The sequence below is a fragment of the Anopheles darlingi genome, chromosome 2 (assembly GCF_943734745.1).
Source record: "Anopheles darlingi chromosome 2, idAnoDarlMG_H_01, whole genome shotgun sequence".
Classification (NCBI taxonomy): domain Eukaryota; kingdom Metazoa; phylum Arthropoda; class Insecta; order Diptera; family Culicidae; genus Anopheles; species Anopheles darlingi.
In genome coordinates, this window is record NC_064874.1 from 32,757,211 (window position 1) to 32,779,402 (window position 22,192).

The 22,192-nt window shown below is 48.2% G+C and overlaps 3 protein-coding genes across 5 annotated transcripts in view; all 3 read left to right on the top strand.

The window, feature by feature from the left end:
- The first annotated feature begins 110 nt into the window (after positions 1–110).
- On the top strand, positions 111–2,337 carry LOC125950335 (uncharacterized). The gene is made up of 4 exons (XM_049678225.1): positions 111–569; positions 1,096–1,397; positions 1,464–1,624; positions 1,693–2,337. Exons 1-4 carry the CDS (start codon positions 314–316, stop codon positions 2,138–2,140), a joined length of 1,167 nt encoding a protein of 388 aa, XP_049534182.1. The 5' UTR covers positions 111–313; the 3' UTR covers positions 2,141–2,337.
- A 59-nt stretch (positions 2,338–2,396) lies between these two features.
- On the top strand, positions 2,397–6,504 carry LOC125959181 (peptidyl-prolyl cis-trans isomerase G). Its single transcript, XM_049691991.1, is given in 9 exon segments — positions 2,397–2,447; positions 2,631–2,868; positions 2,950–3,055; positions 3,132–3,219; positions 3,886–3,915; positions 3,981–4,120; positions 4,216–4,348; positions 4,421–4,703; positions 4,792–6,504. Coding segments are annotated over 8 exon segments (2,706 nt in total). The 5' UTR covers positions 2,397–2,447; positions 2,631–2,655.
- A 536-nt stretch (positions 6,505–7,040) lies between these two features.
- Positions 7,041–22,192, top strand: part of LOC125949106 (uncharacterized) — a 317,531-nt gene continuing 302,379 nt past the window's right edge. For all 3 annotated transcript variants that reach the window (XR_007468649.1, XR_007468648.1, XM_049675808.1), the window contains exons 1-2: positions 7,041–7,185; positions 10,483–11,707. Coding sequence is in view for 1 of the 3 variants with exons in the window: in XM_049675808.1 (XP_049531765.1) it covers positions 11,623–11,707 (85 nt within the window). In the remaining 2 variants the exon portion in view is untranslated. The remainder of the gene's footprint in view (positions 7,186–10,482; positions 11,708–22,192) is intronic.

Genomic DNA, 22,192 nt, shown 5'->3' on the forward strand with positions numbered 1-22,192 from the left:
AAATTTTAGCTGTTAATTTGAAGAATTTTTAATATAATGCGTTTAGTTTCGGCGGTTCAGTACCGCGACGATCGGTTTCCTGCTCGCGATGGAATAGAAATAAAAAAAAATCCAATTACCACACAGCACTGACGATCACGCCTTATCACGCATAAGATTCGCGGCCGCCGCTGATAGATAGGCTTCGGGGCACCCTTGGTTCGTGTAGATTCGCTAGTGCCACGGCAGTGATTTAATCTAGTGGTTTACGCAGAAATCGGCCAGTCCAGTAGTGATAGTCCCAGTGAACGGTAGTAGAGTTTTCGCTTCAACCATGTACTCGCAAACGGCGGCAGATGAGGTCGGTGGAGACGGCGGTGCGAACAATGTGCGTGTCGTTGATTTTCGCTCGGACACACTGTCCGTGCCCACGCCGAGCATGCGCCAGGCAATCTTCGAAGCGGTCGTAGGAGACGACGTGTACGGTGAAGATCCGACCGTACGAAAGCTGGAGCAACGGTCGGCCGCGCTATTCGGCAAGGAGGCTGCCCTATTCGTGCCCTCCGGTACCATGGCCAATCTGCTGGCAAGTGAGTGACTAATTGAAATAGATTATGGAATCAGATCCACTAAACGACCGAGAAGCGTTATTCATTCCATTCTGCAGCATTGGTATTGCCGTAGTGTTGAATGGTTTACCAAAATTCAACGTACTTTCTTCAATGACTCCACCCATTTTCAAACCTACACGAGGTGCTAGTAACAACCAAAAGCTGGCCAGTGATACCCCGAGGCTCATCGTTTTTGCGCGATGATAAGAAGTTTTATATGGCAGTAGATGTCGTAGAACAATCAATCAAACGCACCATCATCGTATACAATTGTTCGCAGTATCTAGCGTTAAGAGATAAATGCCTTGAAATAGATTAGGAGGCTGCGTATGCGTAGGACAGCATGCATAATCCATTCGCGAAACCTTATTGTAGCAGCGATCGAGTTTCAAATCATTTTGGAGTCCTGTATTCATAAGCATCGCTGGATATGCGTGATCAAGAGGCTTTACTTTATGCAGCATGCCATCGCACGCATGGTGGTAATAACTTTTCTCATTCGCAGTTATGGTCCACTGTTCACGGCGTGGCACGGAAGCCGTCGTCGGTGATATGGCGCACGGGTTTCTCTATGAACAGGGAGGCGCGGCACAGATCGCGGGCGTGCTGTTGAGCACGATTCGTAACAATCCGGACGGTACGTTCTGTTTGAATGAGCTATCGAAAAAGTTCCGTGGCTTCGATGTCCACGAACCCGACACCGTACTCGTGATGGTCGAAAATACCCACAATATGTGTGGGGGTAAGGTTTTGCCACTGGATTGGCTAGAGAACCTGTACAAGATGTGCACGGAGAAGGGAGCCAAGGTTGGTATCTATTGCTCCGCCGTTCTGTAAGCGATCGTTTTTGATAATTTACTCTTACCTTCGCAGGTGCACATGGATGGGGCCCGCGTGTTCAACGCAGCCGCGCATTTGAATCTACCGGTTTCACGCATCGTCCGGGACGTCGATTCCGTGTGCTTTTGCCTAAGTAAAGGGCTAGCGTGTCCCGTCGGTTCCGTGCTCGTTGGTTCGGCTGAATTCATCAAAGAGTAAGCTGGGGAAAGCAAGTTACAGACGTTGCTATTCGATCGTATTACCTTACATTATTCAATTTTAGGGCTCACCGTTTGCGAAAAGCTCTTGGAGGCGGAATGAGGCAGGTAGGATTTCTGGCTGCGGCCGGGCTCTGCGCACTGGACGAGATCGTACCGAAGTTGAAGGATGATCACGCCAGAACAAGACGGGTGGCGGAAGCGATCGATCAGCTGGCCAGCCCGATCTTCAAGGTAGATCTCGAGAATCTGCACTCCAACATCCTCATGGTGCAGATCCTTAGCAAAACGGTACACTCGAGCGATCTGGCACATCGGTTGGCCACCGTGTATCCGGGTGAAGCGGAAGCAGGAGTGGTCGATTCGCAAGGTAAGAGTATCGTCCTGAAGCTAAGTGCCCGGGATTGGTCATTCGCGCGCATCGTCATCTATACTAATATTACGGATGAGGATGTTGAGCTGGCTATCAAAAAGATCCGGTACGTTTTCCGAGAATATGAAAACGATTTGTAAAACGCTGATGAAGCACGGATGGAAAAGACGCATCTCTTTGTTAAAAGATAATAAAGAAACATTGCACTGGCCGCGTGTGGATTAGAACACTCTTTCGCACAATTTCTTTTTCACGAAACACAAGAAATGAACACAAAATCCTTTGAAAATCGTTAAAATTATCAACCACGCTCGGAGCCTCAAAAAACCCAACTCAACTTTCTGGTATAAACGCTTGAACGGTGTGACGGTGTTGTCATAACTCGCAGAAGAAGAAGAAGAAGAAGAAGGCGAAAAATCGGACGCGGCTCAAATTAGGAATTTTAAAGTGAGTATTTTGCTTAAATTCCCTAATATTGTGTTACTTTAAAAGTTAAATCGCATTGCTTTGGTCTCGACGAAGAGAAGAACCATACGATGCTGTTCGAAGCGATCCGAAACGTACGGTAAAACCGCACGCTAGAGCGCATCTAATAAGTGCCATATTTGTTTTCCTTCTACGCGTTCCTAGCGTTAACTTTTGCAGGGTCCAGAAAATGACGATCGATTCCGACACGGGACCGCCAGCGGAGCGCGTCCAAGATGCGATACGATGCTTTTTCGATGTCAGCCTTGGGGGGCTTCCGGCCGGTCGTATAGTGTTTGAGTTGTATCCTTCGGTCGCTCCGAAAACGTGCGAGAACTTCCGCGCTCTGTGCACCGGCGAGAAGGGGATCGGTGTGAAGACGAACAAGCCGCTATATTATCGGGTATTTCTTTCCCCAACAATCCACGCAGTGGCTTCTCTCTTCTAGAAGCGTTCTAACAATAATGTTTAATGTTTCTGGCAGGGTGTTATTTTCCATCGCGTAGTGAAGGACTTTATGATACAATCGGGTGATTTCTCGAATGGCAACGGAACGGGAGGAGAATCCATTTACGGGGGAACCTTCGAGGGTAAGATTCACGGAGACGTGTTTACTGCTTCGGTGCATGAAATAAACATATTTGTGGGTATATCTCTTTACCACAGACGAAGCCTTCACCCTCAAGCACGATAGGCCATTCCTGCTCTCGATGGCCAATCGTGGAAAGAACACTAATGGTTCACAGTTCTTCATGTAAGTGCTACTGACTTTTGCGTGACGTTAGCACAGAATGCAGCTCGATTTGGAATCTTGGCAAGGCGAAGGACCCATTCTACGCGGTGCCACATTCCTCTGCATAACATTTAATCTGTCTCACTGATAAGCCTTTCTTCCAGCACTTGTCGTTACCAACCATTAGCCAGCGGATAGCACTCTCATTGTTACATTGACTGCTTTTGTACCCGTTGTTTATATTCGTTATTGTTTAGAGACGATAGGTCCCCCATCCCCCTAGATGCCATCAGGGAACGGATCGTTCCATGAACCTAGGCATGGATCCATGGCTTCCATGGTTCCATGGCTTTCGACGGTTTCTGTATCTTCTACAACCACTACCACTACTACTACCACCGATTGAGTAGCTCAAACGGGTGTATACATGGTGAATCCATCGTAACCGCTTAAGCCGAAATCTGCGTAGTACCTATTGTCCGATGCATATCGGTATGCTCGGCAGATCGCCGTTAAAACGGTACACCTCAAACAAGCAACGACAACCCGGAACCGAAATGCGCTACCCGATTCAAGCATCATCCTGCGCTCGAACGCTCTGCTACAAAACCATCCAAGCAACCCTACTAGCTCGCTGACCACTAGCCAATCAATGTTCTCTCTGTGTTCTCTCTTTCTCTATTGTAGTACAACGCAACCTGCCCCTCATCTTGATAAGTGAGTATATCGTACAGTTGCCGTCTTGCTCAACTTTTGCTGACCTTCTTTGCTATCGATTCCAGTGTACACGTTGTGTTTGGTCACGTTGTATCCGGCCAGGATCTAGTGCGGCAGCTCGAACAGCTGCCGGTCGATCGTAATTCACGACCGCTGCAAGATGCGGTCGTTTCTAACTGTGGCGAGCTGATTCGTCAGGTGAAGGGTGAGTGATTGAGCGGAAAAATGGGCTTTGGTTTGGGTTTGGCTACTCAATTGTAATATAACTTGCTGTGGGATTGTTTCGTTTTGGGTATATAGAAAAAAAAGAAAAGAAAAAGAAAAAGTCAGCTGCTTCTAGTGATGAATCGGCTGAGGAATCGAGCAAGAAACGTAAGAAGGAGAAAAAGAAGAAACGCGAAAGAGATTCTTCGCCGCGCGGACCGAAGGGAAAGTAAGTAACCACGAAACTACAAGACAACGGGTATTTTAATTTGTAATGCCCATTCCTTCTTCACCTCTGCAGTGAAAGAACATCGGTGGAGGATGGTGAGCTTGAAGATGAATTGCATCCGATGGCCACGGTGACGAAGATCAATCCGGAAGAGATACCGGAAGTGTCGAACAAATTTCTTATGCGGGCTGATAGCAAGCGTAGCACAGCGACCACTGGTGGCGAAGAAGGGGATGATCGGAAGCATCATCGCAACGAGCAGAGATCCCGCGAACAGCAGAAGGGTTTCGGTTGGTCAAAAAAGCGAGTACCAGTGTCGCGGAGTGGACGTATCATCAAAGGCAGAGGCAATTTCGTAAGATAAACACCCCGTTACCCACCAGGTCAATATCGGGTGTCCATGATTATGAATTTCATTATCTGTTTTTTTCCCCCGTCCACAGCGTTACCGGACTCCATCGAGGTCGCGTAGCCGTTCGCGCAGCCAGACTCCGATTCACTGGCGTGCAGCCCAGAAACGGACGATCAAGATGACGGATTTGGAGAAGCTCGAGGAAGAGAAACGGCAGCGTGACGTCGAGATAAAGCGCCGTGAGTCCGAGCGGAAGAAGCGCCACGAGGAACTGGCGAAAGGTGCGTCGAAGAAATCGTTTTTCGAGCTCAATCAAGAGCAACCGCCCGGCGCATCAGAAGAGGCGCTCGAAGCTGGAGAGTCGACTTCCACGATCACTGGCACGGGTGAGCGAGCCGAACGGCAACGAGCAAAATCTAATGGATCGGTTGATATGAATGCGCTTGACTACGAAGATCAGCCCGCGGAACAATCCGAAGCGGAAACGGAAGGCGACGAGCATACGCAACAGGAGCAGACAGCTACGATAAACAAAAGCGAAACGCTGGCCAAGGCGCTCGGTGTGGAACCAAAAAAGAAAAGCAATGACTTTCCCAAGAGTTCCGACGATCGTTCTCGACGACAGGGTAATGATAGTAGGCGTGATCGTTCCCGCAGCCATTCGGCCGATAGATCGCGCCGCGGTGGAGGTCCGGATGAGTATCGGGGAAGATCACCGCCCCAACATTATCGTGGTAACAACCGTCGACAACCTTACCGTGGTGGTGGTGATGGTCAACAGTTTAATCGATACAATCCTCAGCGTCGATTTGCTGGTGGTAATGTCGGTGGATCGTACTATTCTCGGCCCCCACCAACGATGATGGGTCGATCCCGTTTCGGTGGTTATGATCATCGTCAGGAGCGCGATTGGCGTCGTTCTCGCAGCCGTGATGACGGGAACCGGCGTTCACGGCGTCAGGATCGTTCCCATAGCCGATCACATAGCCCCGACCGACGACGTAGACACCATCGTCGAGATAGTAGCGGTTCAGCGGATAGCTCTCGTGGTGGATCGCCGGATCGGTCACGACGTAATAGGTCCGAATCTCCTAAGGAAAGAGCTCCTCGGTCACGCCGTACGGCGTCACCTGAGAGAGTTTCTACGGCCAAGGGCGGTTCCTCGAACGGTCGGGAGCAGGAAGGTGGTAAAGCGAAGAGTCCCGGTGCGGTGGCCACTGCGATTGTAGCAGCGGCAACGGCTGCCGTGGAAGCTGCATCGCAACAGGCGATGGCCAGTGTGAAGAAGGAAAGCATCTCCGAGGAAGAAAAGGCTCGGCTGCAGAAGGAGAAAATGTTAAAACGAGCCGAAACACTGCTGCTACTGAAGAGCCACATGGAGAAGGAGATCGAAGAGCAGCAGCGCAAGGCTCGCGAAAAGCAACAGCAACAGAATCAGCAAGCTCGAGTGAAAACTGAACGGGACGAAGCACGTGCACTCGATGCGGTGATGGATTTGGCTCAGCTGAAGCAACTTAAAAAGGAAACGATTGACAAACTGAACGCACAAGAGGCGGCCCAGCGCATCCTTGCAACGGTTGTGACCGGGGTCGCAGGCCATAAGAAGAAGTCCAAATCAAGTAACAAACGGCGCTCATCCAGCACGTCGTCCTCCTCCTCGTCCTCTTCCTCATCATCCTCGTCATCGTCAGAGGTGTCCGCTGCTAAGAAGGAGAAAAGTCGCAAGAAACGCAAGGACAAGAAGCGCAAACAGCGAAAGCATTCGTCCAGCAGCTCATCTTAAACGTCTCGTCGGCACACCTAAACCACCGCGCAATTTCTAGTAACAATAAGGTGTCTCTATTGCACAGCGTGTCATCCGTACGAACTCTTATCTCGTACGATTAATCTTTCAGCATGTATTCTGAAACCGCATTTTGTCGCTTATTTTTCACTAAAATAAAGAACCTTACGACTATACCAATCAAACAAAGGGCTATGACAAAGGTTTTACTTAAAACTACGTTCTAGAATAAAACGGTAAAACTACGCGCAGAATTTCAACTGCTCAAAAAATGCTTCCCAGATTTCATTATAAACAGTATCCAGGAGTCGAAAGTACCGAAAAACGAACCCCGGAATTTACGACTCCTTAAACCGCCGACGTAAACGTTTATTTCGAACAGTTCGAGCAGTTAATTTGTGGTAAAAAGTTACGTGATAATTCCACCGTGCCTTGAAGCCACGGTGGGCGAAGTGAGAGTCCTCGGCCAAAAATTACTGCTCGTACGAGTAAACGCGAGGTATACGCTTCGTGTGGCCCACGCTTGACACGCACGACACGCAAAAAAAGCAGAACGGAGAAAACAACGCTTCCTTCGACTGGGGAAAATCGTGTTTTTCACAAGTGTTCCGGTGTTTTCGCGAGTTTCCTCCAGCAGCGTACGCACCAAGCAGCAGCAATCAACTGGCGCGTTCAAAAAGGGTCGAGAGTTTTCGTGAAAAGGTAAACTTTGTTCTGTGTTCCGTGTTCTGTGATCTGTGGGGCGTGCACGAAACGAAGCCAACAACGGTCAGAACAGTGCGAGTGTCCTGTGCGGTAACGAACGATATTCTAATCCCTACGCTAGAATCCCGGGAATCCCAAACAGCAAAAAAAACGGCAAGCATAATACCCAAGAGACAACAACCGGACGGGGGGTTAAAAGGAATAAAATCCAGGCGAAAAGCTGCGCTGGTGCGTGGTCGGAGGGTGACAAAGGAGGAATTTTGCAAACCACACCACCTCTAAGGTCGGCCTCATTTCCATTTGTCCGGTGTGTGGTTTATGCGAATTTGGAGCCCCGTTCGCCGCTGCCGCTGCTGATGTCGTCAATATCGAGTGATGTTGCCGCCGGCCGTCGTGCCTGGGCGTTCGTTTCTTCATTTTGGTCCGTTTCGACAAAGTGGTCGCTACCGCCGATCCATCCTTGCGGAACCGTCACACCAAGAAGCACGGTGGACTGCGCGGTGGAGTGGCTGTAAGGTTCGTGACAAAAATAATGCCGCACCGCGTCGTGGACGCAAGGTGGTTTTACTTACTTTCACGCACCACTACACACTCGCGACACGCACGCACGCACGCACGCAGTGGAACCGGCAGCAAGCGACGAAGACGGCGGCAGAGGCAATCCGTCCGTTCTTACTCCGCAGTTCGTTACGTGTTCTCCAGAAAGTTGTGGCAGCCGCTGACCTTGGGTAGTGTGTTATGGTGGCTGGACAACGGTTCTCCGAAAAGAACACTCCCCGGGGAAGAAATAAGCTATATCACGATAGACGATAGACACGGATGGTCGTATCCCAGGAGCCTGTGCCGGAGTAAGATTGATTTCCGGCTCCAGTGGAACCTTGTGTTCGTAGTGCGCTTCCGTGAAGGCATAGAGTGTTGCCCCTAGAACGACGATTCACAAGCCAATTCTTTAGAATCGTCGATGGGACAGCATCCCAGTAGGCCACACTAGGTTTGGGATGGAGAGTGGATCAAGCTCGCGTGTATCTGTGCGTTTCGATTTCCCATCAATCCCCGGCAACACGGTGCGGTGGGTTTCGAAGGATTTTTTTTTGTTTGCATCATTTTTGCTAACCCACCCCCTTCTTGCGCTCCCTACACTTTCTCTCGGTTTCCTTCTCTCGTCCGCGCGCTCTCACTCTCTCTCTCTCTCTCTCTCTCTCTCTCTCTCTCTCTCTCTCTCTCTCTCTCTCTCTCTCTCTCTCTCTCTCTCTCTCTCTCATTCGTTCTGGTGCTCTCGCGGTGTACGGTTGTGCTTCTTTTTATCGGCAGAACCCGGTCCGAGAGTCTTGTTTTTCGTATGCGCACGGCGTTATGCTGCTGCCACCATAATATACGGTCGGAATTGCGTTTCGCATTTTACTTGCTCGTTTCGCTTTTCCTCGCGCCGGGCAGGAGCAACTCTGGTTTTCATATTTTATTGTTTCCGTTGTTAAATACGCCAAGCAAACGATTCTCTGCTGATCAACTACAATTCGTAGGAGTGGTGATACCTTGGAGAGCATCGCAAAATGTGTACTGTGTCGCGAAAGTGTTTTTAATGGTTGCTGTGCTGTGTAGTTAGAAACCGTTAACCTCAGAAGGATGTGGAAGCGAGGAGGGAGACTGTGTTGCTAGGAGAATGGGACGGGGTAGGTCAGAAGAACGGCCGCGCACCCATTTATTGTCTCGTAACGCGCGCGGACTACGGATATTGTGTGCGCCATTTAGTGACATGAGTGTAGTGTGTCGAGTTGTTTTTGCCCAGCCACCATCACATCTTCCCGTCGCAACCCACGGCGCACTATCAATCTAGCTGAAGAGCAATCGCGATTGGCCAAGCGGCGACGCGGGAAGACACGAGAAGACAGCGAGAACCGGCCCGTGGTGTGGAAATTTAAATTAATAGAGCGATGTCTCTAGGGTCTTCTCCAGGCGGTGTCGCATATTGTGTGTATGGTGGCAGCGCTAGTGCGCACATACGCGGACACACATACGCGCAACTACACGCCCCTGGTACCTGCACAAACCCACACACACTGGCAGATGTTCACAAAAATCTACGCAAGAAAGCATACGCACATGCGGTTGTTGCCGTGCGTCGTAATCACTATTTATCCTCTGCCTGCCAGTGCTTCCAGTGTGTCTCTGACTCTGTGCGGATGTGTATACGGGGGAAATAGGAGTTATGTAGTGCGCCGCCGGCGAGTGCTCGGTATCGGTACACATACCCATCTCACTTACCGCTTGGCTTGTAGAAGAAGGATGTGAATTTACATTTCTCTCTCGCACAGTGCCTCCAAGGGAAGTAGTAAAACTGAGAGTGCTTTGAATGAGAAATTGTTTACTTTTTGTGCAGCATTTCTATTCCAAAAACTTCCATCCATCCATCCGCCGTTCACAGTATCATCCTTCCGAACGTTAGCAAACATACGGAATATACCAAACCAAGCATACTGTGATGGAATTCAGCACGCCTAGGAGGATTCACAAGAAATTGGTCAAAGTAAATGCAATTTGCGTTTGTGGAACCTAGCGAAGAACAGACCGGAGCGGAGCATCGTTTTGTGGATGCTGCACGCACCCCCAAACGAGAGAAGATGCTGCGCGAGCAAGCGAAAGCGGCAAAAGTGTGTTGTGTTGTATGCTGATAGGACGTGAAACACTACAGTATCATCTAGTTGGCTAGCATAAACAATTACCCCACGTTTTCCCCTTCAGTTGTAAATTCCGTGTGTGAAGGTGAGGGATTGGGTGTACACATACAAATTTTCTTCGTACCTTCGATCGATTTGCAATGATAGCGGGTTCAGTGCGGTGATAACATGCAACCTCAACCTCTGTACGATCCGCACGGTGGTGCAAAAGACATCAGCTGTGTGCTACTGGCGGTGCACAATTCTTTTGGTAAAATGCATTTCAGCTAAAATGCGAATGCCAATGCGAATCTGGTGACCGTGATTCGCGACTGTTGTGTAAATGCAGTGCGTGAAAGCATGAATGTGGGTGTGCACGCGCGCACACATTGTGTTTGTTCGGCCAAATCAATCCCCCGAAGGCAAAGTGTGCTGTGCTCGCGTGTGGAACCTAGTGTGGGTGTGTGTAGATGTGGGTGATGATGAAGGATACTAACGAAAGCAGTAGCCGCCCACATCCTGACCGGAGAAAAGGCGAAGTGGTGCTGGTGGTGGTAGCGGTGGCAAAACGATTTGTTTACATTTTTTCTTACGTGGTGCATTGTTTTAAATTTAAGTTTTTTTGTTTGTTTATTTTCAGAAGTTACTATCTCTAATCGCTCCTGAGCTAATTCAAGCGCAACTACGCTCACCAGGCAGAGACTAAAAGGGAGCAACAAAAGAACCCTTTCTAATAGGGATGCTGCGGTGTGTCGGAAGCAAACCGGGAAACAGTATCCAGATCGTTGATTGGGGGGCTTTCGTTCGATTTGCTTTTCATTCTTCGCGCTAAATGTGTGCCCACCCGGTGTGTGACTGTGAAAATGCGAAATGTGAACTTGCACGCATGCTGTGACCCGGTATCTTGCGTGGCATGTGAAACACCAGCGCGCATTATTGCACCATGTGTGTGAGTGCGTGAATGGGGCGCATTCAATCCGCCAGCCGCGACTCCATATATTGCCTCATCGATGAAGAAAAGCGCGTATGGCGTAGGTGGTGCGTAGGCGAAGAAACAGCGGAGAGATTGACCACAAAGCAGAAGAAAAGGGTGAGATGTTGTTGTTGGTGTTGTTGTGGCGGTTGCATAGTGCGTACGCAACGCGCTACCACCAACAACAGCAGCAGCAGCAGCAGTATATCGGTGTGTGAGCGCGCACAGCCGTCTTCGTGCCAAATGCTGAGCGTCACTACTCCAGTGTGTGAATGGTGTTTTCAAGGAAATAAAGAGAACGCAGTAGGCGCGATCCGTGGTTCACGATTCCTGCCCAGCAGCAGCAGATCGATCGATCCTCACAGTGCAGTGCAGTGCAGGAATGTGTGTATGCGCGTGTATTAGCCGGTCACTGTAGTGTTTCGCCCTCCGGGGGGGACGTAAATGTGACAAACCGAGAACAACATACAAAAGTGCAAAGGTAAAGTAACGCTCTTCTCCCCCATAAAAGGCGCGTACGTAGAAAAGCAAAAAGTGCAGCTTTTTCCAGCAGCTGCTATCAAAACCCATCAACAGAACCACATCACCGGGCACCACACCGTGCCAGCGAGTGTGTGTAGTGGGAGGTGAAAAGAGAAGCGTTTCCCGTGCTCATTGGCACGCAGTACGCACATAGTGTGAAGAAGGAGAAACAGGAGGATAGATTCTTTAGCTGAGCCAAGCCCCATCTCTCCGGCGATCGCCGCCGCTAACGGTGGTCCAGTGTTTCGCATAGCATATTACACTCCAAATGGTGAAGGATTTTTTATGGCGCTGCTCTCATTTCGACTTAGCGTTGTGTTTACGATAGGATTACTGTTGCTGAATGGATTCACGTCCGAATCGCCATCAGGTAAGTTTGAAGTCGCCCTGCCGGTGCGCAATAGAAATTTAGCTACACTACAAACACGAAATGATTATATGACACGGCGATTGTACAATGATGCTATAAGCAAAGCCCTCCCTCTGTTTAATCTGATTATTAACAGTAATCATTGTTCAGATAGTTCAGATTAATTTTATTACGCGAACCGACCAATACGTTCTGTTTGTCTGTATTCGATATGCTTTATGGGTGCCTAGTTTTTTCCGTAAATTAACTAAGCTGCTTATTAAATTAGTGTACACCCAGAAGTCCTTACTATTACCAGGTACGCTAGCAATGAGAATGCTACCGTTTTGGGATTTGGTTTGATTCCATCAGTGAAGAATGAAGCTATTTCGAGCACGCAGTTACTGACCATACCCTACGCCGTGTGTTGTGTACGAGCGCGAACCACACTTCCATTGCCGCCGCGGATCGATCCAATGTCAGGGTGTGTGCAAAGGAAGTACCGCACATTCCAGGAGCGGCTGGCGGTGGTGGACCTGTTTTGCGGAAGATTTAATACTTCCCCCCAATCTCTCGGGACCGCGTGTGCGTTTCACCATCATCATCACCGCTCTGCTGACGCACAATTGTGTCAAAACAATCAAAATGGCGCGTCCAGTGTTTGCCAGAATCAACGCTCGAGAATCAACGGTGGAGAAGGGGGGGAGCTGGTTCACACACCAACCAGCATACGCACGCTACGGACCGCTCGCTACTGGACCCGCGAAAAGGTGTTGGTGATTCTGGAGCGCTGGATACCAACCGAGCGTGTGTGTGGTGGAGCGCGAGAAAGTGGATGCGCAGAACCGACCGGTGGGGTGGGGAACGGCCGCAAAATATTCTTCTCTGGTTTGGTTTCTCGCGATTCGACCAACGCCAGTGACGAAGCAATGGTGCAGCAACGATGCCTTCCATTGTTGAGAGATTTTCTTGCGTGGAAGGATTTGGTAGATTCATCCTCCGTTTCGGGTCTAGTGGATTGGGTGAGTTTGACGAAAAATGCGTTGTCTCTCCCTCCCCTCCCCCATCCTCGAACGCATCATCACGCACACCATGCTAGCAACCAAAACACGCAATCGCCGGCCGCATCGCCGTGGTGTGTGTGGTGTGTTGTGTTCTGCTGCGTGTTTTGTTTGGAAGCGAAGGCGCGCGCGCGCCCGCGCACACACTACAAGGGGTCTCCCCCCAACCAAAGGGAGCTCTCTCGCGCCCTCGATTGAACGGAATTGTCTCTCTGCGCCGTGCCTGTGCCGAGAGATCGAGAGAAATGTTACGAAATACGGCGGTGAGAACAATATAAACAATAATGGGACACAAAAAGTAAAAAATTCAACATCCAAATTCGCGAGAGAGAGAGGGAAGAAGTTGAATGTTTGTTTACCCGGTACGAGAGCAGGGAATTGGCACTGGTAGTGATGGCTCAGTCCTGGGGTACTTTGGGGATGTACAAGGAATGGGCTTTTTTTGTTGTTGCTGCGGAAGACGACACCGGAGACCGGAGTCCTTCTGTTGGCGCTCTATTTTGGCACCCGTGGCATCAGATGGTCTCGATTCTCGAACGAAAGTCGACAGATGGTGTGTAGTAGACGCTAAACTGGATGAAGGAAGAGCGCAAAAAAAAAACCATCATTAACCGAGCGACTGAGCTACTTTCGATGCAACAACAGTAACAATGTTGCTCTATGCTTGAGCAATGCAGACACGCGGGACCCCTTGCACGCCCGGCTATTGTTAATCTTTATTCATTTGTGCTCCATGGGCGCACGGTATGATTAAAGATCATCCTCGATCGAGTGCATAAGAAGCATAAGCAGGACGGGGGTGGTTCGTGTTGTACTATTCAAATGATCCTACCACACACAGAAGCAGGCAACAAAACTCACCGATGCTTGAGTGCATTTTGAAGGCGTTTTATATTTTAAAAAATTGAATCATTCAACGGCGTGCGCCTCTCCATCTTCACGTGATGGGCGTGTTGCACGACACAAACCGTTCGGAGTCGGTGTAGCCGGTCGCACGGTAGTGGTAGTCCGGATGTTGAAATGCTAGGGGGCCCCCAAGCGCACAAATTGACCGAGCGTAGTGCACAAACTGCCGGTATCCACCGCTCACCGAGGGCCGGTCTTGGTTCTGCCACGCGAGCCCACATCACACGCGCCATGACGTGCTGCTGGGGAGAGGTGGAGAAGGAGAAGCACGAAAGATAACCACAAAAATTGGATATAATTATTAATGGAAACACCTCCGACACCACCACCTTACCATCACTCCCAGTGCCCGCTGTATGACTGCATTATGAAATGCGCATCCAAATCTGATGCGGCCACCCACCCTTCTTCACACGTGTAGGCGCCAGATGCCCACGCAAGATCTGTCAGCTTTCGTGATCCTTTTTGGCTGCCCGGCCGGCCGGATGGGGGAATCCCTTTTTTCCTGTGCGTTCGCGCCTCCTCCCCACCCCCACCCCCACCCCCTTCCTTTCTTTTTGGCCGGATTGGGCATCAAACGCACATCCCACGCGGATGATAACTACTTTCTCTAGTGGATATTTGTGGCACGATGGGGACTCGGTGGTCGGTGGGAAGTGGACGCGAGAAAATGCGGTCATTTTTCATGTTAGCCACCCACCGTTGTCACTGGCGCGGCGCCTACGCGGAATGAGAACCTAAAGTGAGCCAGAGACGGCATACAGGCCTGTGCCGTCCGGAGGAGGACAACCACATCATGCGTTGCGTATGGTGGTCGTGTGGCCGTGTGTGCCCACGGTGTCAGCGCCAGTGTCGACCCCCTACGCATTAACGGTTGCAACATCGAACACCTTCTAATGCATCTGTTGTAATGGCCAGCAGGAGAGTGTACCTTTCGTTGCATCAAAGCGTAAGGATGATGATGATGATGATGGAGCAGTAAGGGCGGGTGGCTGGTTCCTACAGGTAGTAGCAATGATTTTCGATGATTTTTGGACGCAACATGACCACTCTCGATGGACGAAGGTGTAACGATGATAATGATGCGTTGTGCCCCAAACTTAAAGGCTAAATTGAGAAAATTGAAGCAATCATCGGTAATCAAGCCCCTAGGCCTAGCAAGGATGGTAGACCAAGCCGAGGGCCACCCATTTCTCGCAGATAACCCTGTGTCCCATTAAGGTGGATCGCCAAAGGGAAAAAGGTAAATTGTGTTGGGTCATTTCTAGTTGCTGCTCGCTTTGATGAAGTGCCTACATTTCTTCGGAAACACATTATCTCGTTAGTAATGAGAGAATGGTAATGGATTCGCGTCTAGGGAGGAAAGGAAGGGAAATGTGTTGATTTTTATACAGTCTCTCTATAATACTTAAGATATCTTATCCTGCATATGTCACAATTCTTTATGATTTTTTTTTTGATTTTGATTAGATTTGTAGATAACACTCTAAACAAAAAGGTTTCCAGAAACAAAAAAGTTCAATGATTTCTATAAATATTCCTTTTCTTTTTTAAATTGGCTACAACTTTACTAAATAGTACACTGACTCTATAGGATATGTGGTAACTATGCAATAGCTCCTTGATGTAGTGTTCTAGGAACATCTTAGAGTTATTAGCATTAACTTAACAGTTAATGAATCCAACACTAAAGCTTTTAGTCTCGTGATAAAGGTCTGGAACTTCACATTATTCATAAGTTTCTTCTATGTCGTTTAAAATTCCTGTATTTAAATGAATTAAATGTCACTTGTTTCCTTAAGTTGTCCCAAGAATAATATAGCATTTCACAAACGTTTTAATAAAAGCTTTAATTGGTTTTACATACTTTATACATTCACTTGAACAGTCGAAGATAAATGTCGAAATCATTCCAGTGAGTTCCTAGCACCGTTTGTATCAGCATAATTTTGATGAAAAGCATCATGCGTTTACATTGGAACATAAAAAACATTTTTGAACTACCATTTGTTATCCGATGATTTAGTAAAATATTGCTAGTGATAACCACGCCAGGGTTTCGCTAAATCAACAAATGATGTCCATGAAATTTGGACGCTATAGCTGTACATGCTCCACAAAAGCGACAGAAAAAGAGGAACTTATGTTGGATTAAATACATGGGATAAAATTCTCTCAAGAATCCCATTTTATAACGCCTTCCAAAGAGCCCACGTCTCAACCACCTTACCCAACCAACGCCCGTGATCGCTCGTTGTTGCTCCGAGGTGTGTGACACATGCTTATGCAATGCGGCGATGCGTTTCGGTTGCCTGTTCTCGGGGTTACACTTCCTCCACCATACCATGGTGTGGCCGCTATTGGAAAGCTGAGGGCGTTTTTGAGTTCGTGGTGGCACAGCGAACACCACGGGCGCGCCCCATCTGAGGAGAGATGTAACTCCCACGTGTGGTAAATCCAAAGAGCAAGCTGATATTGTTGGATCTCCTCTGGGGAAAGAATACGCGAGAGAATGCTTCTTCGATGGTAGATCATCTTGGCCGAATGCAGCTAAAGAGGTTAAGGGCCCTTCGTCAAGATGATCGCTGCTAGGCGATCATTTAAGGCGATTGTTTCGGAGTATGCTGTGTATGGTGTCTGATTGTGTGTGTTCTATCTGTAAATCCGTGGGCGAGCGGAATAATACTTTTGATGCATTTTACTGGTAGTCCCTGTATAGCAACCACCACAATAGCGACAATCCATGATATTGCGATTGGCCAACCGGATGAGGCGCTAAGCTCTCACGCTAGGAAAGGAGAATATACACTGACATATGCTGGCTTATATTAGGATTTTTTGTTCCAGTTCCTCGATAACTAGTGCTGTTCATAGATGATTCCGAAGTGCAAAAAAATGATCCAGATGTTAAAAAAAATACCTTAGCCTTAGAACAAGAACGATCTAGACTGCACGCACACTACCTCAAACACGTGTTGCTTTGCGGTGGTCGGCAAGCGATACACAAAATGGAAGCAAACGATAGTGAAAGAGGGTATTGCCAAAAAATCCTTATTTTTTAATGGCGATTCGCGTCGCTTCTCTATGTAAGCGCTAAGGAGCACAGAGAAGCTAACAAGCAGCCAAGCGTAAGAAGGAAGCGAACAGCACCGGAGCAGCAAACACGGTTGGACGACGAGGATGCGTGGATCTTCGTTGGGCAAGGGTTTGGTAGCCCAATACACAATGACTTGGCTGGCCCACGGTAGTGGGAAAGAAGAACAAGAAACCACAACGACGACGACGACGCCGACGGATGGTGGTGCTCGGAGGACCAAATAGAAGGGGAACTGGTTGTCGAAAATTAGACAAAAAGGGGTTAAACCACCACCCCACCACCACCACCGTCACTACCGCTAGTGCCAGGCCGCACTGTCTGTTCGGCGTGCCGGGTACTTCCCGCTTGAATCCAGTTTCATTACGCGCGGTAACCGCGTTTGGCCCTTCATTTCTTCACTTAGCACACGCTTCCTGAGTAATTTTTGGGCTATTGTCATCGTGCCTTGGTTTCTTGCTATGGCCATTCAAAGTGCTTGCCTGGCTGTCTCGTCCACGAAAAGAAGAAGGGAGGTACGGATTGTCTGTATGGATCGTGCGTCCCGACGGTGTGCGCGAAATTCACGATTTGCCTCCTGTGATCCTGTTGCTGGTACATTCGCAAACAACAGCAAACAGTAATGCAACGGAGAGGGGTCCGGGCGTCTACTTTTTTGGGTTTAGTTCGCAGGTAGAGAAGCGAACGGTTCACCAGGGGGGTCCTAGAGTTGGGACACGTTAGGTTGTTGGGTTTCCTATCGTCTCTAGTTGTCGCCTCCTCCTCCTCGCTTTTCTAGCATCTCCGGTACTTTCAGCGACTCAGGATGGCGCAAGCTGTACAGAAGGTGCTAGAAGGGCTATTGTCTGGTTTCTTTCCCGTGGCAATGCTTTCTAATCGTTAAATAAATGGTTGAATTTTGAAAAACATATGGCCGCAATAGCGCAGTTCTATGTTCCACGGATTAGGAACGGACCAAAATGGCAAAAAATAATGATCGTACAGTACGCGTGCTAGCCGTGCTCTAGAATGCCCTAGCCTGCTCCACTAAAACTCACCGGGAAGAAGAATCTTCGGAATAGGGTTCCTAGTTGTCGGTGGGAAGAAATTGGATATTCATTCGCGGTGGCTCGCAGTTTTTTGCAATGTTTTCTCTGCTTCCTGTTTGTCAAGTTCTGCTTCATGCTAGAGAAGCTCCAGGCACGAAGAATATGTATTTTTTACCTTCTTTTGCGTCTTCCTCTGGTTTATAATGGAACTGTATTGAACGATCACGTTCAATAAGCTGCCCTGCAATGGACTGGAATTATAGAAAATCGTAGCATGAGCCATTGATATGCTTTTATCCATTTTATTAAACGAACTATTTTGTACGTTGAAACTCTGGGTTTCAAAATTATGAACGGAAACACCGTCAAAAACTTCGATACCAACCAAGAGCTGACAGGCAACCTCTTTTTCTTTCAATGAGTACTTGATCATCATTTGTTGAGCTGTGTTTTCTGCACAAGGTGCTCCTGAACTACTCGAACTAACGCGAACGAAACTATGACAACAGTTCTCCTTTTGCCTACTAAATCATAGATTACGGCGTACAAGAAATAAGAATTTCATTGGCACCAAGAAGCGAACAATTCGAATGGATCTAATGGTTTATATACCAAAATCTTAAATGAATTCCTGAAAAAGGAATCACGATAACATTATAATAACGGTATCTAAACCAATCTCTTAACCAAGTTCTAGGAACTCTTGATTGCCACTGTCAACGTGAAGCATTCATAAAGAAAATCGATCCCAGTCAGTGAAGAACAGAAATAGTGTCTCAAATAACATGCGAACGCTTACAATCTCATATCAGAACGAAGTTTCTGGAAGCACCGCTTCTCAAGACACGTGTCTCGAGCCTTGTTAGCAGCTTCACCAACACCACCAAGCGTTCGCCGCTTTCGAGGTTTATTACCATATTTCGGACAGACTTACGACGCAACACGTCACATGCCAATCGGTTACAGATGTCTTCACTCAGTTCTTCTGTCTCCCTCCCGTGTTGCTATGCCATATCACCGTTACACTAGACGACTGATATGGCTTACGCATTTCTAGCACACGAGCATCGGTACGGTTGATACATATATATACGCACAATAAGGCCTATGATGGCTGGCATGTGCGTAGCTAGCGTTCGTCCAAGGGCCGGCTCTTCCGTTAACGGATCAGTTCCGGCAATGTGCGGACGATTTTTTTTTTGGTATGAAACGGAAACCGGGTCCTCATTGCGAATGTGCGGTTCTTGGTTTTCGGGATGCCACACGCACAATGGCTCCGTTTCGGAGTCGTGTTCGCGCGATCATCACCGGTTTTTGGGGATGGCTTGTGGCGCCTGCGTCAGCCAAGCCAGTTCAACGAAAACGCTTACGCACCATGAAGCCGCCCCATTCCTTCATTTGAAACTCGCAAAAGTATGTTCGAGGAGGAGAAAGAAGAACGCTGAAATAGGAAAGTGCGTATCGATCGTATCTCCTTTCCGTTTGGCCATCGATGATTGCGAATGAATGGAAGAAGGAGAACGTGGGATCGCCTAATCGTGGACCGCGCCATGGCTTCCTAGTGGTTTCACCTCCCCTTTTCCCCCACCCCAAATCCACTCACCCACCACGAGATTGCCAAAAACGCGGATCGGTGTTGGGGTAGTTCAATAAACCTTCCGTGTCAGTGGCCCTCCTCCTGCCCCTATTCCTCCTCATCTTCCTCCTCTGTTTGACTGGATTTTGCTGCGAGTTGCGGAGTTCGCACGCACTTTTTCGTATTAGCAGCAAATTGGCCCCTTCGTTTTGGGGGTGGTTTGGTGCTTTGAAAGCTTTTTTAATTTCCTAATTCACCGTTCCCGGTCCGTCACACACACACACACAAACACACACACACACGCACGCACACAGCCCGGTCAGCATCGTCATCGCCGGCAACACAACGCCTTCCTTCGCTGACCATTACGCATTTTGATGAAATTCCAGCCATTCCGCTACCACGCATCTCGATCGCATGCTTCTCCTTCTTCTTCTTCTTTTATTCGATTCAGCCGCAACCGAGAAAAAGAAGTGCGTGAGATTGTAGCCTTTTGGATTCCTTTCGTTTCATAGAACAACGGACTAGAGCTCCCCCGAGTTCGTCGCTTTTGCGTTCCAAGTCTTTCTATATACCGCACGCGCAAGACGAGGACGCCTCGATCCCACCCCCCTCCGCTACCCATTCTGTCGTTGCTGTCTGTCTCTCTCGATCGTTCGAATGTTTCCTTTTGTTTTTTTTTCCTTTCTTTTTCATTCATCGCTGTTTCGTCTTCTTCTTCCTCCGCCTGCTCCGGATATCTTGGCCCCGGGGGGAGGGAGGTTACGCATTTTTTTCCTGCGACGCCACCTTTACGCTCCGGTTTTGCAGCCGGTTTGGAGCTCGGTTTCGCTACACCACCGGACGCCAATGTCCCAGAGATCCCTGCTGTACGCTCTCTGGTGCTAATGATATATTTTCATAACGAAATGAGCGCGAGCTATAAAACACCAGCGCTCGCGCGCGAGAATGCCACAGGAGCACAGCGCTCAGATATGGAAGCATTAGGAAACATTGGCACGACGACGACGACGATGGCGAGGAAAACGCACAATTAATTATGCGTGCGGTCGGTTTCTATCTCGTTCCAATTCAATCACTCTATGTGGTCCGTCGCCTGACCGACCACACCACCAAGTTATGCGTACGTGCACCGTTTCCCCGAAAAGCTTTTTCCACTTCCACGAGATGGTGAGACGCCACCCCATGGTCCATGATGCCACCCCATAAACGGCGGGGTGGTTGGGAAGAGCAGACCGTACCTTTTCCGCTTCTTGTGTTCACCTCCAAGCATCAACTAGCCACCGTCCCCTGGCCGGGCCGTTCTGGCGCTTTCTCGGCTGTTTTCTTGCTGTTTTTCCTATTCGCTGTGACTACGGGTTCAACTGACTTGTGTCGAACAGATCCTCGCTCGTTTTTTCCCTTCTTTTCTTTGGGTTATCTTGTCTTTTGCTCTGGTAATGGTGGTGGCGATGGCATCGTCTTCTAACCCCATTAAGAAATCATCTCTCGAGCAGCTATTGCAGCATCCTTTTGCCAACTCCGTTGCCTCTCTCACCGTTGGTTACCAGCATTATGATTGGGTTGGTGGCTCAGAGATGAGACGCATTTTTGCCCCTGCCTTTACTCTCCCGTTCCCTTTCGATATCATCTCCGTGGAATGCTTTGGTATAAAAGGTACAAAACGAAATGACTGTGCGTGTAAAATAGCGGGTTCAAGTACTCCGGTTCATTAGGAGTAATTACCGACGATCTGCCCGGTTGCAACTATTGGCGATCGAGCTTGGAGCTGGTAAATGTGTTGGATTTTATCTGCGAATCAATGGTGTAGACATCTTCGAAGGAATGCGATTTTCTGATAGCAGGAGGGGACCGGGGGGTGGGGTTGGCTTTGGACGGGATACGGGGTTTGTCGGATCCAAAGATGATCACCTGGTGTATCTATGTGGTGAACAGGTTTTAAGCCGCAATGAATGGAGTATTGATCATTCGTCATTTCGTCATTTTCTCGTCGTTGGCCGTCACGAGCATAAGCCAGTCTTGGAAGGAATTCTCTATGAGTTTAACCTTACTTCAATGTTGTCATTACAACGGACCGGTTCTTAACCTATTATTTGAGATAGTTAAAAACGTACAACATTTTATAAACTGTCGGAACGGTTGATTTGAACTGTTGAACGGAAAAATATCATATTTAAGTTCAACAGTTTTTCTCAATCAAAGTGTTTGTCATAATTTTAACTTGTTATTACATCAATAGAGTAATTTTAACCCATAACAGCTTACTATCAGATTACATTCTTTTACCGTTTTATTTTGAACAACACACTAGTGATATCAGTTCGGTTTTTTAAATCGATATTCACACACCGAACAGAACCTAATTCAATTGAGCATTTAAAGAAAGAGCAAGCACCATGCCTTCTTAGATAAAAATGATTTTATTGTAGAAATTGGATGCTAATGACACATGTTGTTCAGCTTACGGTCGATTAAAAAAAGCAACTTCAAAATATTTGAGGGAATTCGTTATTCAAAACTGAGATTTTATAACTACGAGGTAACCTGGAGAATATTTTGTGTCCATTATTTTATCTGGATCTTTATACCGTTTTGTGATACGATTTTTCACAAACTTTCAACGACTGATATTTTTTAGCTATTGTGTCTAGCTTCGCCAAAGGGCATGTTTGCCGTTGTGTTTGTCACAGTGCAAATACTCTTCTTATTAACCTTCACAGCAATGTTTGCCTGTAGGAGTCGCTATCGGCGAATGAAATCAAACAAGATTACACTGTAATACTCGCACATTGTTACCAGATATGCAACCATGGGATTCGAATCCTTATCATTGTTTAACGA